General features: G+C 46.5%; 1 protein-coding gene across 3 annotated transcripts in view; it reads left to right on the top strand.

Annotated features, from left to right (window-relative positions):
- The first annotated feature begins 1,878 nt into the window (after positions 1 to 1,878).
- Positions 1,879 to 18,777, top strand: part of pcca (propionyl-CoA carboxylase subunit alpha) — a 52,643-nt gene continuing 35,744 nt past the window's right edge. For all 3 annotated transcript variants that reach the window (XR_013771491.1, XM_079248581.1, XM_079248580.1), the window contains exons 1-8: positions 1,879 to 1,956; positions 5,246 to 5,323; positions 5,468 to 5,515; positions 6,154 to 6,222; positions 11,100 to 11,213; positions 14,386 to 14,439; positions 14,823 to 14,954; positions 15,114 to 15,150. Coding sequence is in view for 2 of the 3 variants with exons in the window: in XM_079248581.1 (XP_079104707.1) it covers positions 1,909 to 1,956; positions 5,246 to 5,323; positions 5,468 to 5,515; positions 6,154 to 6,222; positions 11,100 to 11,213; positions 14,386 to 14,439; positions 14,823 to 14,954; positions 15,114 to 15,150 (580 nt within the window). In the remaining variant the exon portion in view is untranslated. The remainder of the gene's footprint in view (positions 1,957 to 5,245; positions 5,324 to 5,467; positions 5,516 to 6,153; positions 6,223 to 11,099; positions 11,214 to 14,385; positions 14,440 to 14,822; positions 14,955 to 15,113; positions 15,151 to 18,777) is intronic.

Below are 18,777 nucleotides of genomic sequence, written 5' to 3'. Positions count from 1 at the left end.
CTTTTTACTAACATAAATTATGTTTTTGATTAAAATGCATTCACTAAACCACCAGTAGAATGTTTATTATATTATGTGTGTTTGCCCCCCCCCCCTTCAGTCTCCACAATATTGGATTAGTCCATACTGCACATGCACAGAAAGGATCCAGGAAGACTACAAACAAAATGAAAACAAACGGCATGTGACCATAATTTGTGACCATTATCAATTTAAAATGCAAATCTATCAAAGATATCATACCATGCCATATTTATTTATAAAGCACGTTAAAAACAACATACAGCTGACCAAAGTGCTGTACAGAAACAGCAAGTGAACCAAAACAGCTTAAGAAAATAATAAAATGGTCAAATAAGAGATACATGAAAAAGAGCAGTTAAAAATAAAATACAAGGACACAGATGACAACTCAGTCTTGCTAAAATGCCAAAGAATAAAACTGTGTTATTAAACGGCTTTTAAAAACAGCGAGGGAGTTATCCTGTCTAACCTGCAGAGGGAGGCTGGTCCAGATGTTTGGAGCTGGAACTGAAAAGGCTCCTCTGGTTTTACAGCGTGTCCTCGGGACAGTTAAAAGCATCTGGTCGGCTGATCTAAGAGCACGTTGTGGTGTGTAGCGATGCAGCAGGTCGGCCAGGTAAGGAGGGGCGGGGCCGTTAAGACACTTAAAAACAAATAACAGGATCTTAAAATTGATCCTGATGACATGTTTCGACATGTGAGAAAGGCGTCTCTGGTTTTTAGTTTGGTTCATAGGAGTCTTCACTTTATGGCAAAGAAAAATGATGGAGTAAAGAAAATATAATTTATCTAAAGGACATTAGAGGGCTGCATTAATAATGTTTTTCCACAAGCTTATCATTATGCTGCTTACATAAAGCAGAGACACATCTCTGGTCTAAATGTCAAGATAAGTCCATCAGTACAGCTGCGAGCCAGAGGTTTGCATGTTGGCAGGGTTAACCCTGGACATGTCGCCATCACACGGCCATTTATTCATCAATTATATTGTTTTAAATTTTTCGATTAAATCAAGCAAAATATTTTTCTGCTAAATATTATAATCAATGTCAGCCTCAAAGAATCCATCTCAGCTGGGCCACATTAACACCACCACATTCTTAATTCCTATCAATCTTGTAGCTTTGTATTAATGTTGTTATATCATTTATTGCTGTTGATGTTTAATGGACTTGTACTTCTATAGTGCTTTTCTAGTCATGCAGACCACTCAAAGTGCTTTACACTACTTGGCACATTCACACACACACAACCTGATAGGCACATTGGGGGGCAGTTTGGGGTTCAGTGTCTTGCCCTAGGACACTTTGGCATTTAGTTGGGGAAGCCTGGAATTGATCCCCCAGCTAACCAGTTAAAGGACAACTGCTCTTCCCCCTGAGCTACAGCTGCCCCAATGTTAAATTGATTCGAAATTAATAATATACTGTTTGGTAGTTTAAGCATTTCTTATATATTTGCATCACTCATTTTTCCTGTGACATGCAATCTGTTTCATGGTGCATTTTCCAGCAGGGCCAAGATGATACTTAGAGTTGTGGCTTAAGAATTCACCCTCAAAGGAGGGTTTATCACAAATATTACCACATATCTTTATTTTGGGGACACGTGGTTTCCACTAAGCTGGAAGGGTTTGAAATATGTAACCAGTAACGCAAATACTGTACAGTTGTGGAGTAAAAAGTGCAATATTTACCATAGGGCCCAATGCCTGCCTTTGCCTAGGGCCCCAGACCTCCTAAATCCGCCACTGAGATGGCATATATATATATATATATATATACACATATGTGCAGTCTGTGGTCTGACCGGTAGATGGCAGCACTCCATAACAGCGCCGCTTGTTCTGCTGAACCCAGAAGAAGACGGAGGACTCTGGCCAACATGTCGGCGCTCAGAGCTGTGTTGCTGGACAGGCTGTTTTCTGTGAAGGTGAGTTTGTCTCCGACTCAGCTCCTCGGAGCCGAACTGCAGCAGTTCGGTCCGGTCACATGCTGGTACCGGTTTGGTTCTGAGCGTTTGTCACGCGAAGGTATCATTTCAGGAAGAAAGTTAAGACCCTAAGGATTAAAGTTTGACCACCCCGACGGATTTCCGGTTCGGAGCGTTGATTCCGAGTGTCAACCGGGCTCGAATCTGAGCTGGGCCTCATGTTCGGGTTAGAGGACGGTTGTCCAGCTATGTGTGCACGCCAGAACCCCGGGAAGGGCGGCAGAGAGGGGCCTCTTTCAGACACGCGACCTTCTTGTTACCCGTCTGATCTCTGATTGGACACTACGACCCATCTGAACTCTGATTGGACGCTACGACCCATCTGAACTCTGATTGGACGCTACGACCCATCTGAACTCTGATTGGACGCTACGACCCATCTGAACTCTGATTGGACGCTACGACCCATCTGAACTCTGATTGGACGCTACGACCCATCTGAACTCTGATTGGACCCTACGACCCATCTGAACTCTGATCGGAGGCTACGACCCGGTCTGATCTTTGATCAGACACTACGACCCGTTTGAAATCTGATTGGACGCTACGACCCGTCTGATCTATGATTGGACGCAACGACCCGTCTGATCTCTGATGGGACGCAACGACCCGTCTGATCTCTGATGGGACGCTACGACCCGTCTGATCTATGATTGGACGCTACGACCCGTCTGATCTATGATTGGACGCTACGACCCGTCTGATCTATGATTGGACGCTACGACCCGTCTGATCTATGATTGGACGCTACGACCCGTCTGATCTATGATTGGACGCTACGACCCGTCTGATCTATGATTGGACGCTACGACCCGTCTGATCTATGATTGGACGCTACGACCCGTCTGATCTATGATTGGACGCTACGACCCGTCTGATCTATAATTAGACGCTACGACCCGTCTGATCTATAATTGGACGCTACGACCCGTCTGATCTTTGATCGGTAACTACGACCTGTCTGATCTACTATTGGACGCTACGACCCGTCTGAACTCTGATCGGACGTTACGACCCGTCTGATCTATGATTGGACGCTACGACCCGTCTGATCTATGATTGGAGGCTACGACCGGTCTGAACTCTGATTGGACGCTACGACCGGTCTGAACTCTGATTGGATGCTACGACCGGTCTGAACTCTGATTGGACTCTATGACCCGTCTGAACTCTGATAGGACGCTATGACCCGTCTGATCTCTGATCGGACGCTATGACCCGTCTGATCTCTGATCGGACGCTACGACCCGTCTGAACTCTGATCGGACGCTACGACCCGTCTGAACTCTGATCGGACGCTACGACCCGTCTGAACTCTGATCGGACGCTACGACCCGTCTGAACTCTGATCGGACGCTACGACCCGTCTGAACTCTGATCGGACGCTACGACCCGTCTGAGCTCTGATCGGACGCTACGACCCGTCTGAGCTCTGATCGGACGCTACGACCCGTCTGAGCTCTGATCGGACGCTACGACCCGTCTGAGCTCTGATCGGACGCTACGACCCGTCTGAGCTCTGATCGGACGCTACGACCCGTCTGAGCTCTGATCGGACGCTACGACCCGTCTGAGCTCTGATCGGACGCTACGACCCGTCTGAGCTCTGATCGGACGCTACGACCCGTCTGAGCTCTGATCGGACGCTACGACCCGTCTGAACTCTGATCGGACGCTACGACCCGTCTGAACTCTGATCGGACGCTACGACCCGTCTGAACTCTGATCGGACGCTACGACCCGTCTGAACTCTGATCGGACGCTACGACCCGTCTGAACTCTGATCGGACGCTACGACCCGTCTGAACTCTGATCGGACGCTACGACCCGTCTGAACTCTGATCGGACGCTACGACCCGTCTGAACTCTGATCGGACGCTACGACCCGTCTGAACTCTGATCGGACGCTACGACCCGTCTGAACTCTGATCGGACGCTACGACCCGTCTGATCTCTGATCGGACTCCACGACCCGTCTGAACTCTGATCGGACGCTATGACCCGTCTGATCTCTGATCGGACGCTTCGACCCGTCTGAACTCTGATCAGACTCCACGACCCGTCTGAACTCTGATCGGACGCTATGACCCGTCTGATCTCTGATCGGATGCTTCGACCCGTCTGAACTCTGATTGCTGGGAATGTTGACAGGAAGGGGCTTCTTCGTCATTTCCAGGGCAAAATAGAGGTTTCCTAGCAACAGAGTAGTGATGGAGATGTAATGCAATGGTGAAAATGTGATCAATAAAAATGGAGTCGGGGTGGTCATGCCATGGTCGACCATCAGATGACCCTGTGTCTGATTTGCTCTTTACAACATCAAGAGAATCAGACGTACCTGACAGATCACACAACTCAGCTTCTGGTTCAGGTTCTGGTCATTTCGCACATGGATTCCTGCAGTTCCCTTCTGGCAGGTCTGCCTGCATGCTGGTTAAACCTATGCTGACCATCCAGAACCAGCAGCACACCTGGTCTTCAACCAGTCCAAACTGGTTCATATGACTCCGCTGCTAATCCCACTTCACTGGTTTCCAGTTGCAGAGCATCAGGTTTAAAGCTTTGCTTTTGGTTTACCAAACAATAAGTCAAACGTCTCCTGTCTACCTTCACTCCGTCATCCAGAGCTACACTCCCTCTCCACAGCTCGATCTACCAGTGGAGGACACTTAGCATTACCATGACTACGTGGGACTAAATCACTAGCTGAACTACCTGCCAAACTGTCCGCAGAGTTCCTATCGACTTTTTTAGAGCAAGCTAAAGATTCAGGAAGCATTTCCGCACGTAGTTTCAGTCTCTTCCTCAGTTGGAGAGATGTGTCCAGACCTACCAAGACAAAATGGTCATTTACCAAGAAACGCAACAAACACATCTGATTTCTGGCTTTGTGTTCTCACTGCCTACTTTGGAGAACAGCGTCGACTACACGACTGTAGTTGCAATCGTAGTAGTCATAGTAGAAGTAGTATCATCAGCATAGATTAAAATTATTTCCTCGCGAGGAAGACTCATCATGTTTTACTACTGAATGTTGATAACCATTCATTCATTCATTCATTATCAGAACTGCTTAGTCCCATTAAGTGTTGCGAGGAAGCCAGAGCCTATCCCAGTTGTCTTGGGGTGGAAATATTGATAACTAGTGATTGATAATTGTTCCATTTTGATGAAGATGAAGATGAAAAGTTCTGGGATCCTTGATGGTCAGTCTGTATTTGTCTTTCAGTTTGCCTCATGTCAGACCAAATGCTGTGCAGTGAGCGGCAGATCTCTGTACTCGACTGCTTCCAGTCCTGACCAGAAGGTAATGTACATCCTGGTTCCTGATTGGACGGAAGAAAGAATCAAACTGTACCTAAACAGGCTCAGCGTTCGTCTTCTGTCTTTTATGGAGAGTCTGAGTCCAGGACGTCACTCAGTATGAGAGTTGATGTGTTTTTCTCCACAGACTTTTGACAAGATTCTTATTGCTAACAGAGGAGAGATTGCATGCAGGGTAAGACTTTCCAACACACACACTCAAACTCACCACCAGGTGGTGATCAGTTGACAGCTCCGCCCCCCTCTCTTTACCGGAGCGTCCAAGGCATGTAAACATGACGTTTACCTGAATACAGGTGCAGCTCAGAGTGTCTCGCTGCACCTGAGATCCCAAACTGTCGTCTTCCTGTGAAAATAAAATGTTAAAGCTCATATTTTAACCCGATTTTAAACTGACCGTCTTCCAGATTCAGGTGACTGAAGTCTGGACTTGCCAGTACTGGATCCAGTCTGATCCGGATCAAGAATTATCCCATCTTCTGTATTACACAGTTAATTGAAAGAAAGGGCTGTCGTCTAAGTACAACAACGTAGAACCCGTAGTATTAAAAAATATAACCTTTTCATATTTTTGGGAAAGTTAGGAAAAGTCAGATAATTTCAGACCAAGATACTTATGTTTACGTCATGTTTCCTGCTGTTAAATGTCCGAACAGTGCAGTATGTAGGGTCGATATGCTTATTTGAGTCGTCCATCCTCCCTGACTGACACATCGGTCTGAAGTCTTTATCCTGTTTCTGTCCGAGTCTATTAGATAAAAAGATGGCAGCCTGAAGTTGTTGTGAAACCGCAGTCCTGAATTTTCTCTGCAGGTGATGAAGACGTGTAAGAAGATGGGCATCCAGACTGTAGCCATCCACAGTGACGTGGACTCCACGGCTGTGAGTCACAATCGAGCACATTCACAGAGCTGATCAGGAAGTTTGTGACTAGTGATGGATGGAGTTGGTCTTCGTCGTCATGAACCTCATGTCCTCACTCCCTGAACTCGCCCAGATCAAGCACCTGCAGATGTCTTTAGCAGATAAATTTAACCTAATTTCAAACACAAGGATTTAATTTTTGTCCGAGTTTCATTTAGTAAACTTGAAGCAGTCAGAATGTTGTTTGGATCAACATGAAGCACCTTGAAGAGACTAGATCAGAATTCCTGTTTGGAGCAAAAATATCTCTACAGGTGGAAACATAAAAGACTGAAAACCTAATCCGACTGGTGGGTGTTGGTTTGATGTGGGGCTTCATTCTAACGCAGATTTAGCCCACAAGGAGTTCATAAAAATCCCTGTAACGCCTGCATTTAGTTTCTACAGAAAGGAAATAAATATAGGACAGAAAATATGGAGAAAACGTCTTTTTATAGTCGTCCATCTGACCCTGGCCTGCAATCCTCACCTCTAACCTCTGACCCTGGCCTGCAAGCCTCACCTCTAACCTCTGACCCTGGCCTGCAATCCTCACCTCTAACCTCTGACCCTGGCCTGCAATCCTCACCTCTAACCTCTGACCCTGGCCTGCAATCCTCACCTCTAACCTCTGACCCTGGCCTGCAATCCTCACCTCTAACCTCTGACCCTGGCCTGCAAGCCTCACCTCTAACCTCTGACCCTGGCCTGCAAGCCTCACCTCTAACCTCTGACCCTGGCCTGCAATCCTCACCTCTAACCTCTGACCCTGGCCTGCAATCCTCACCTCTAACCTCTGACCCTGGCCTGCAAGCCTCACCTCTAACCTCTGACCCTGGCCTGCAAGCCTCACCTCTAACCTCTGACCCTGGCCTGCAATCCTCACCTCTAACCTCTGACCCTGGCCTGCAATCCTCACCTCTAACCTCTGACCCTGGCCTGCAATCCTCACCTCTAACCTCTGACCCTGGCCTGCAAGCCTCACCTCTAACCTCTGACCCTGGCCTGCAAGCCTCACCTCTAACCTCTTACCCTGGCCTGCAATCCTCACCTCTAACCTCTGACCCTGGCCTGCAATCCTCACCTCTAACCTCTGACCCTGGCCTGCAATCCTCACCTCTAACCTCTGACCCTGGCCTGCAAGCCTCACCTCTAACCTCTGACCCTGGCCTGCAATCCTCACCTCTAACCTCTGACCCTGGCCTGCAAGCCTCACCTCTAACCTCTGACCCTGGCCTGCAAGCCTCACCTCTAACCTCTGACCCTGGCCTGCAAGCCTCACCTCTAACCTCTGACCCTGGCCTGCAATCCTCACCTCTAACCTCTGACCCTGGCCTGCAAGCCTCACCTCTAACCTCTGACCCTGGCCTGCAATCCTCACCTCTAACCTCTGACCCTGGCCTGCAAGCCTCACCTCTAACCTCTGACCCTGGCCTGCAATCCTCACCTCTAACCTCTGACCCTGGCCTGCAAGCCTCACCTCTAACCTCTGACCCTGGCCTGTAATCCTCACCTCTAACCTCTGACCCTGGCCTGCAATCCTCACCTCTAACCTCTGACCCTGGCCTGCAAGCCTCACCTCTAACCTCTGACCCTGGCCTGCAAGCCTCACCTCTAACCTCTGACCCTGGCCTGCAAGCCTCACCTCTAACCTCTGACCCTGGCCTGTAATCCTCACCTCTGACCTCTGACCTTGGCCTGCAATCCTCACCTCTAACCTCTGACCTCTGACCTTGGCCTGTAATCCTCACCTCTAACCTCTGACCTCCGACCCTGGCCTGCAATCCTCACCTCTAACCTCTGACCTTGGCCTGTAATCCTCACCTCTAACCTCTGACCCTGGTCTGTAATCTTCACCTCTAACCTCTGACCCTGGTCTGTAATCCTCACCTATAACCTCTGACCTTGGCCTGTAATCCTCACCTCTAACCTCTGACCATGGTCTGCAATCCTCACCTCTAACCTCTGACCTCTGACCCTGGCCTGTAATCCTCACCTCTAACCTCTGACCTCTGACCCTGGTCTGCAATCCTCACCTCTAACCTCTGACCCTGGTCTGCAATCCTCACCTCTAACCTCTGACCCTGGTCTGCAATCCTCACCTCTAACCTCTGACCTTGGTCTGCAATCCTCACCTCTAACCTCTGACCCTGGCCTGTAATCATCACCTCTAACCTCTGACCCTGGCCTATAGTCATCACCTCTAACCTCTGACCTCTGACCTTGGCCTGTAATCCTCACCTCTAACCTCTGACCTCTGACCCTGGTCTGTAATCCTCACCTCTAACCTCTGACCCTGGCCTGCAATCCTCACCTCTAACCTCTGACCCTGGCCTATAGTCATCACCTCTGACCTCTGACCCTGGTCTGCAATCCTCACCTCTAACCTCTGACCCTGGCCTGTAATCCTCCCCTCTAACCTCTGACCTCTGACCCTGGTCTGTAATCCTCACTTCTAACCTCTGACCCTGGCCTGCAATCCTCACCTCTAACCTCTGACCTCTGACCCTGGTCTGTAATCCTCACCTCTAACCTCTGACCTCTGACCCTGGTCTGTAATCCTCACCTCTAACCTCTGACCTCTGACCCTGGCCTGTAATCCTCACCTCTAACCTCTGACCCTACTCTGTAATCCTCACCTCTAACCTCTAACCTCTGACCCTGGTCTGTAATCCTCACCTCTAACCTCTGACCTCTGACTTTGGTTTGTAATCCTCACCTCTGACCCTGGTCTGTAATCCTCACCTCTAACCTCTGACCTCTGACTTTGGTTTGTAATCCTCACCTCTGACCCTGGCCTGTAATCTTCACCTCTAACCTCTGACCCTGGCCTGTAATCTTCACCTCTAACCTCTGACCTTGGCCTGTAATCCTCACCTCTAACCTCTGACCTCTGACCCTGGCTTGTAATCCTCACCTCTAATCTCTGACCCTGGCCTGTAATCCTCACCTCTAACCTCTGACCTTGGCCTGTAATCCTCACCACTAACCTCTGACCCTGGCCTGTAATCCTCACCTCTAACCTCTGACCCTGGCCTGTAATCCTCACCTCTAACCTCTGACCTCTGACCCTGGCCTGCAATCATCACCTCTAACCTCTGACCCTGGCCTATAGTCATCACCTCTGACCTCTGACCCTGGTCTGTAATCCTCACCTCTAACCTCTGACCCTGGCCTGCAATCCTCACCTCTAACCTCTGACCCTGGCCTGCAATCCTCACCTCTAACCTCTGACCCTGGCCTATAGTCATCACCTCTGACCTCTGACCCTGGTCTGCAATCCTCACCTCTAACCTCTGACCCTGGCCTATAGTCATCACCTCTAACCTCTGACCCTGGCCTGTAATCCTCCCCTCTAACCTCTGACCTCTGACCCTGGTCTGTAATCCTCACTTCTAACCTCTGACCCTGGCCTGTATTCCTCACCTCTAACCTCTGACCCTGGCCTGTAATCTTCACCTCTAACCTCTGACCTCTGACCCTGGTCTGTAATCCTCACCTCTAACCTCTGACCTCTGACCCTGGCCTGTAATCTTCACCTCTAACCTCTGACCCTGGTCTGTAATCCTCACCTCTAACCTCTAACCTCTGACCCTGGTCTGTAATCCTCATCTCTAACCTCTGACCTCTGACTTTGGTTTGTAATCCTCACCTCTGACCCTGGTCTGTAATCCTCACCTCTAACCTCTGACCCTGGCCTCTAATCCTCACCTCTAACCTCTGACCCTGGCCTGTAATCTTCACCTCTAACCTCTGACCCTGGCCTGTAATCTTCACCTCTAACCTCTGACCCTGGCCTGTAATCTTCACCTCTAACCTCTGACCCTGGTCTGTAATCCTCATCTCTAACCTCTGACCTCTGACTTTGGTTTGTAATCCTCACCTCTGACCCTGGCCTGTAATCTTCACCTCTAACCTCTGACCCTGGCCTCTAATCCTCACCTCTAACCTCTGACCCTGGCCTGTAATCTTCACCTCTAACCTCTGACCCTGGCCTCTAATCTTCACCTCTAACCTCTGACCCTGGCCTGTAATCTTCACCTCTAACCTCTGACCCTGGCCTGTAATCTTCACCTCTAACCTCTGACCCTGGCCTGTAATCTTCACCTCTAACCTCTGACCCTGGCCTGTAATCTTCACCTCTAACCTCTGACCCTGGCCTGTAATCCTCACCTCTAACCTCTGACCTCTGACCCTGGCCTGTAATCCTCCCCACTAACCCCTGACCTCTGACCCTGGTCCATAACTTTATATCAAGACATTTTAATAATAGATTTTAACTCATTAAAGAGCAGATTTTACATTTAGCTGATTCTTCAATCTGTTTTGTTGTTTTTTAAAAAGAATGTTCTGTATTTAATTCATCTCTTGTTTACCCCAAATGAGATAGTTTTAGCAGAACAAGGTGAACCTCAGCCGGTAAGAGTCGGCAACACGCTGGCCGTCGCCCAGCATGCAATATAGGTCACACTCCCTCCCTTCAGTTGTGTGTTGTGCAGCTGCATGTGCTCAGCTGATCAGAGAAGAGCAAAGGTAGACGTCCTGAAGGCTTCAGAATGATTAGAATTATTTACAGGGCAGAAAGATTTTTCTCAGGAGATGAGCCAGTGAGGTCTTCATCAGGATCAGGTTGGAGTTAAATCTCACCGGTGAGCCAAGACACGCCCATGTGCATACTTGTTAACAGAGAAGTTAGTGAGATGGAATCAAACTTTACTAGAGGTTTCATCCCAACTTAAAACCAGATCAAACCACTTCCATCATGTGAGTCGCGTTAGAAGGGTAGAGCAACATATAGCTGGAAGGGAATGTTTTTATCTCCTATGACTGTGTGTTTACTATCTCTGTATGTTTAGGTTCATGTAAAAATGGCTGATGAGGCCATTTGTGTTGGTCCTGCCCCCACCAGTAAGAGCTACTTAAACATGGACACCATCATGGACGCCATCAGACTGACTGGAGCTCAGGCTGTAAGTAGGTTTTATTTCTTTTAAACATTTGCTTGTATCAGTGTTTCCCAAAGTAGGGGGGGCGTTATTAGATAAATAAAAACATTACTAGATAAATAAAATTAAAGGGAAGGGCCCATTTTTGGAAATATCTACAGATTAGACACTGCATTAAAGATAAGATTCTTCCATATAGTAAAGCTAATGTACTATATTGAACAGTACTTTAAGTTACCACCAAAGTTTCAAACAGCCTCCAAGTGGTATGAGGTTTGTCCTTGGAAGACTGGCAAAGGATGCGATCATTTAAGGAAACTGTGGGGGAAAGATTTGGATTGTGTTTAGGATGAAGGAATATGGAGGGGGATTCTTTCCAAGACTAAAAAATATGTTAGAGAAGTAAATATATTCAATATAAAATAATACATAGATATTACTACACTCCAACTAGACTCAATAAAATGAAATTGATGAAAGATGACCTGTGCTGGAAATGTAAGGCACAGCGTGGTACGTATCTACACACTATGTGGGAATGTCCTCAAGTCTTCCCTCTATGGCGAAAGGTTTTGAAGGTAGTCGGGAACTGGCTAGACTGTATACTTCCAATCTCACTAAGGCTCTGTCTCCTCGGAGACAGAAGAGAAGTACAGAATGTAAGCAAATTCAAATTTAGAATATTAAAATCTGCTTTATTGTGCTCGTCTGATTCTGAAGTGTTGGAAGGAACCCCAAACTCCAAATATTGAAGCATGGAAAGTATAAATGATGGAAAAAGCTGCATATGAAAAAATGTTACTGAGACTGAATGGTAGAAATGTAGATATTAATGAACAGTGGGAGAGTTTTGCAGATTTTGTGTGTGCAAGAAATTGAAAAGTGAGTATGTGTCAATGTGAACTTATAAAGACTATGTCACGTTTTCTGAACACCCATCTTTCAAACCAGACTGTTGGATCCTCTCAATTTTGTTTTAGATCATTTATGATAGACTCTGCCGGCTGAAAAACCTGCCTTTTTCCTTTTTTTAAAAATGTATTTATTTATTTATTTTTCTTATTAGTATTTTTATTTATTGTTATTGTTCTTGTTCTGAATGTTTGTTTAAAATATGAAAATTCAATAAAATGTGAATTGCAAAAAAAAAAAAAAAAAAAGCAGTTCCCCATAGACTCCCATGTTAAAAAGACCAACTTCACAGCAGGATTAAACATGTTTACAGCAGAAATAAACATGTTTACAGCCTGGTTCAAAAATCCATTTTCGTTTAACAGGTCATGTTTACCTTCATGACAACTGTGGGGGGAGTGAATTTTTCCTAACTCACCCGTTTAAAATTAATTTAATCTTGAAGTTCTGGATATTTAGGTGCGTGTCCTTTTGATTGACAGGTACCGATCTCCCGCTTCAAGTCAGAAGAACGTGGAACAACCGCGGTTTTTAGCCGGTTAACAACGTGACTTAGCTTTAGCCCGCTTACCTCCGTTAGCTGGTTAGCTCCTGTTATCTCCGGGTTAGCTCGGTTAGCTTTTAGCTACAGAAAGCTTGGAGTTCGCTCGATGTCAATCATCCACCATGACGCTCACAGCCCCCCTCTCAGCTCCACCTCTTTGCCCATATTTGTATTTTCCGGGTGAGACGACACACATGCCCCTGCTAAGATGGTGATGGTAGGAACCGCCCACCGAGCTTCAATTCAGCTCTTCAGAAGCCTACGGGTGACATCACGGAGGCTCCGCCCATCTCTACATACAGTCTTTGGTCCCATTGCAAGGTAGGCGGGTCCGATTTCAAATGGGTGCGTCCCTTTGCAAGGGGGGCGCATCTCATTGCAACAGGGGCACTGGATGCTAGGTTTTTGACGGGGCTCTGCACAAATGCAAGGTAGAAGATGAAGCATCAGCATGTGGGAAGGGGCTGTCCTGGGTCTTTGGTCTGCGAGATGAGATCTTTCTGGATGGGGAGGGAAGTGATCTTGCCCACAAGTTTTACTGTAACAAGTTCCTTGTGAAACTTTCATACCTCAGTGGCATGTTTCTGAAACTCAGTGAGCTAAAACTGCAGATGCAGGGCACAAACACACACCTCCCACATCTGGCAGATAAAGTCTCATCATTAATCAGAAAGCCTGAGATGTGGCAGCAGCGAGCAGAAGATGGAAATATGGACTCATTTTAGAGCCTGACGTTGTTTGTGGAAGACAAAAAGCTGCAGAACACACTGATTTCATGCTGAAAACTTATCTCTGCCCTTCAGAAACATTTCCAGGAAGACGTTTCAGTGCTGGAGCTGTGATACCTTCAGTGCAACACCCGCTCCAACTTCAGCGCATCAGAAGAGGAGCAGTTCATCGATGCCACCTCTGGTTCAACAGTAAGGCTGCAGTTTAGGTCAAAGACACTGTCAGCATTTTGGACTGGAGTGGAGAAAGTTAGAAAGTCCTGGACATGCCACATCCCACCTGTGTGAGACGGGATCCTCTGTTGTGGCCTCAGTCAAGACAAAATCCAGATCAAAGCTGGAAATGAACTCAGAGTGGCCATCTCACAACGGAAGATCTCCAGCAGCAAGCAGGCTCACACCAGTCACTGGCATGATGGGAGGACAGATGTTGTCATGTTTGCACAACAAACCTTTTTTTTTCCTTTCAAGGCGTTCATATTTTCATCCCCAGAGAGGCATTTTTGACGATGTTTTGGTAGGAATGTTGAACATAACGACACAGAGATTTAAAGCAGCTTAACAGACGGCAAAGAGTCCTGTTACAGGGAAGAAAACAGTTCAGACACAGCAAAGGAAGCTTTTGGTATTGTTGCTGGAAGACGTTTATTATTAATCCGAACTGGTTTTTATCACATTTTGTTTTGTTCAGGTGTGGAATAAACTGCAGTGCAGTATGAAAATGAAATATGTTTGTCTGTTTGGAGGGTGTATGTGTGTGTAATCTGCGGGGATGGAAAGGGGAGGGGGGGGGGGGGGGGGGGGTTGGAGCCTCTCTGACAAACCAAAGGGGGGCGGAGCAACAAAAGCATGGGAACCACTGGCTTATATGAACCTGCAAATGTCTGACGAGGTCCGGTTATTGCCTCTCTGAGCTGGGGGGTCTGCACCTGGTCTTGAAGTGTCTCGTAGTTTTGGGGTGCCGCATAAACTCATCACAAAGAAATTAATCAATTATTTTTGTTTTTCAAAGGTTCATCCTGGATATGGGTTTCTGTCTGAAAATAAAGAGTTTGCAAAGCGGCTGGTGAGTCCTTTACCTCTTACGTTCACAGCGCCTGGACGTGCATGAACCCTCATCTGAGTGAGTGCGGGGTTGAAGAGCACCTGTGCAGGGACTCCTTCACAATCTGAACAACGTGAATACAACATGCATCCATTTCTCCTTCCCCAAGACATTAGTTAATTATTTTTAACATGTGCACCTATAAAAAGAGTGAGATGAAGAAAAAAGCGGGGTTTATGCATCTCCTCAGGCCTGTAGAAGATGAACAACAGTTCAGATGTTGAAACTGAGACATTTAATCATTTCATGGAGGATATGAGCTCAGCAGAAGCAGTCTTTAAAACATGGATCTTTCCCATGACGTGAGGCCTTGCAGCTGTTTGACAGTGTCATGGTGTTTCCAGGCTGCAGAGGGTGTGACGTTCATCGGCCCGGACACTCATGCCATCCAGGCCATGGGAGATAAGATCGAGAGCAAACTGATTGCCAAGGCTGCCAAGGTCAACACCATCCCAGGATTTGATGGAGTCGTCAAGGTACAGTTTTCACTGCTGTCAACAGACACAAAACTGTGTCACTTTAAATAATGAGATGTTTTTTCGCTCTTTAGTGAAGTAAAGGAACAGCAACAGTGTAAAATATGATTGTGACATGAATTGGAGATAAATATGCTCAGTATGGGTCATGTCTTTCAGACTGCAGAGGATGCTGTGAAGATTGCTCAGGAAATTGGTGAGTTTAGCGAGCCACGAAAGCAGAAATACGTGCTGGGAAAAGGTTAAAAACAAGACTGGGAAAAACTCCAAAATAGCATTTTCCAATAAAGAGGACCAGAATTGTTGAAAAACACATTTCTTCAGAGACCGTTTGGAGACGACCATTGGGTCAAGGCTGTTCCTTTATAAGGATGCCACTACACCAGTGCTTCTCCCCACCTTTTACATCCAGCATCCCCGCATCTTATATCCAGAGTTTTATATTCCCCCCCCCATTAAAATATTGAGTCAGGGTATTTAAACTTTGTAGGACTTCTAATTCCGATCTTTTGCTGACTGTTGTTTTTATTTAATTTGCATGGTTGTGTACAGAATTTAATGCAGAATTTAATGTCTCCAGTGTGAACAGTCTACACCCACATGTGTATGCAGGAGCTTCGAATATGGCTAAAAGACATGAAAAACATGGAGTTGTCTCTGCACTGCTTCCTCTCAGGTTGTGAAAGAGCAGATAATATTAGCATGGGACCCCAAACTCAAGTCTCGCATAGATAGATGCATAGATCAGCCCAGCTACAGATTTTAAACTCAAAAAGAGACTCTACTGTTGCACAAGAAAAACAACAGAAAATACCTCTGAAGCAATGTAAACAGTGGCTGCAGCAAGTTTAAGCCCTGGATGAGTGGAATGGAAAGTAAATTAATTGCACTCCGAGCGACTTGCAGATCGACATATTAATTATATACCCAGGATGGGCAACTAGACGTAGGGGCCAAAATCTTTCTGACCAACTGAAGGGCCAGTTGTGACCTGTTCACAGCTAAAATCTGTTTATTCCTACTAAATTCTATTTTATTTTGTGTTATTGTAATTATACATTTATTTATAAATTATATTAAGATGGAAACTGTAAAATATGTTTTTGTACACTGTGTTGTATTTTTAACATGTTGTGGGCTCTACTGTCCTTTATTGTTCAACAGTAGATGAGAATAAGGGTCAGGGAGATGTTGGAATTGAACCTTACACCTGGCTGCTTTATCAGATGAACTAAACTACTACATGAGTATTCAGCATCCAACAGAAACAGCTGTTAAACTTTTGTCCAAACTAGCTGGAGAGGCTGAGAGGACGAAAAACTGCAGCTAGCTTCGGGTAAACTCCCTTCACTTTACCCAGCAGCGGCTAGCAGCAGCTAGCTTCGGGTATCTCCCATTAACTTTTTTTATATCTTTTTTTTAATTTTTCATCAGATCTTTTATTTTTTTCCATTCGAGATTGCGCCGTCTGATTGCAGTAAATTGTAGTAGCTCTGACTTGCTATCTTGATTTCTTTTAAAGTACAAACTCTTCTCCCATAGATATTACTTCAAATTAGGTAATTTTTCTGAGGATTTCATGCCGGTTCGGTGGGTTTGCTGCAGGGAAGATTTTTCTGCATGTTTTTTGGCTCTCTCAAGACTTGTTATGATGAGTCTCCATGGCAACGAAAGACTTGTTTACAAACGGGATCGACAATGAAACTCTCCCAAATCAGGATTATCAGTGAAACAACACATCAAATCGTGATGGAGTTGAAAAGAAAGAGAAGAGGATGCAGAGCGGGAGTCAGACAGAGGAAAAAATGGAGATTTAAACCATTTCTCCCAACCGACGTCATGGGTAATATGAGATCGCTAGCTAACAAAACGGACGAGCACGAGATGCTACCAAGGTCTCAGAAAGAATACAGAGAGTGCAGTATTATGTGCTTCACCGAGACATGGCTGCATGAACATATCCCTGACTGTAATGTGTCTGTACCGGGCTTTAAAACGGTCCATGCAGACCGCAGTAGACAACACAGCGGAAAGCTAAAGGGTGGTGGAATTGCAGTGCTGGTTAACCAGCGTTGGTGTCATCCTGGACATGTTACTATCAAGGAGAAGATATGCACAAGGGACATGGAACTGTTAGCTGTGAGCTTCCGTCCATATTATTTACCCAGAGAGTTTACCTGTGTTATTCTGGTAGCGGTTTATATAATACCTGGTACCGCACCAGACACAGCCTGTGACGTCATCAGCTCCGTCGTTGCTCGGCTACAAACACAGCATCCAAACTCATTCATGGCGATCTCCGAAGACTTCAACAACGTCTCCCTCTCTGCAACTCTACCAACATTCCAGCAGTTTGTCAGCTGCTCCACCAGAGAAAATAAGATGTTGGACTTATTTTATGCAAATATGAATAATGGATCCAGTTGTTCTGCCCTGCCTCCTTTAGGAAGATCTGACCATAATCTAGTTCTTCTCACCTCCACCTACAAGCCCATCGTTCAGCAGCAACCAGTCATCACAAAGACTATCAAAATCTGGTCTGCTGAAGCTGAAGATGCTCTTAGAGGAGGCTTTGAGGCTACAGACTGGAACGTCCTCTGTGAACCTCATGGAGACGACATCAACGCCATGACTGAGTGTGTGACAGATTACATAAACTTCTGTGTGGACAGCATCGTCCCAACAAGAATAGTGAGGTGCTTCCCCAATAACAAACCCTGGATCACCAGTGACCTGAAAAAGCTGCTGAACATCAAAAAGAAAGCCTTCAGGGATGGAGACAGGGAGTTATTGAGGGCAACACAAAAACAACTTAAAACACAAACTAAGAAGTGCAAGGAGGACTACAGGAAGAAGTTAGAAAGTCAGCTCCAGCAGAATAACCTGAGGGATGTGTGGTCTGGAATGAAGAAGATCACCGGCTTCAAGTTAAAGGGGGACCAGCCTGATGGAGGTCTGGACAGAGCTAATGAGCTGAACATATTCTTCAACAGGTTCAGTTCACCCCCTACCTCCAGCCCAACAGACCACACACCCTCCATAAGCCCACTGCTTTCCTGTCACGCCTCCAATCTGTCACCCTGCAGCTCAGTCATGGACCAGAACACAGCTTCATCTCCCTCCACATCAGGACACCCTGAGACCTCCACCTTGTTTGTCTCCTGCAATCAGGTTATGAAGCAACTTGAGAAACTGAACCAGAACAAGGCTGCAGGTCCAGATGGTGTCAGTCCCAGAGTTCTCAAGACCTGCTCAAAACAACTATGTCCGATTCTCCAGCACCTTTTCAACACAAGTCTGAGACAAAATAGAGTCCCAGTGCTGTGGAAAACCTCCTGCCTTGTTCCAGTGCCTAAAAAAACACAACCAGCTGAACCAAGTGACTACAGACCAGTTGCCCTGACATCTCACATCATGAAAGTCCTGGAGAGACTCTTACTGGCTCACCTCAACAAGCAAGTAAACACCTTTCAGGACCCATTCCAGTCTGCATATCGTAATGGACTTGGGGTTGAAGATGCCGTCATATACCTGCTCCAGAGAGCACACTCTCATCTGGACCATTCAGGCAGCACTCTGAGGGTCATGTTCTTTCATTTCTCAGTGCTTTTAATACCATTCAGCCTGCTTTGTTATGTGAGAAGCTCCATAAATTCCAGGTGGATACCTCCACAACCACCTGGATCTATGACTACCTCACAAACAGACCCCAGTTTGTGAGACTGAAAGGTTGTGTGTCTGAGATGGAGGTCAGCAGCACTGGTGCACCACAAGGAACTGTACTCTGGCCATTCCTCTTCACTCTGTACACCTCAGACTTCCA

This window comes from Telmatherina bonti (assembly GCF_933228915.1).
Source record: "Telmatherina bonti genome assembly, chromosome: 11".
NCBI lineage: Eukaryota > Metazoa > Chordata > Actinopteri > Atheriniformes > Telmatherinidae > Telmatherina > Telmatherina bonti.
The sequence above is the reverse complement of the archived record's forward strand: the minus strand, read 5'-3'. Positions and strand labels throughout refer to the sequence as shown.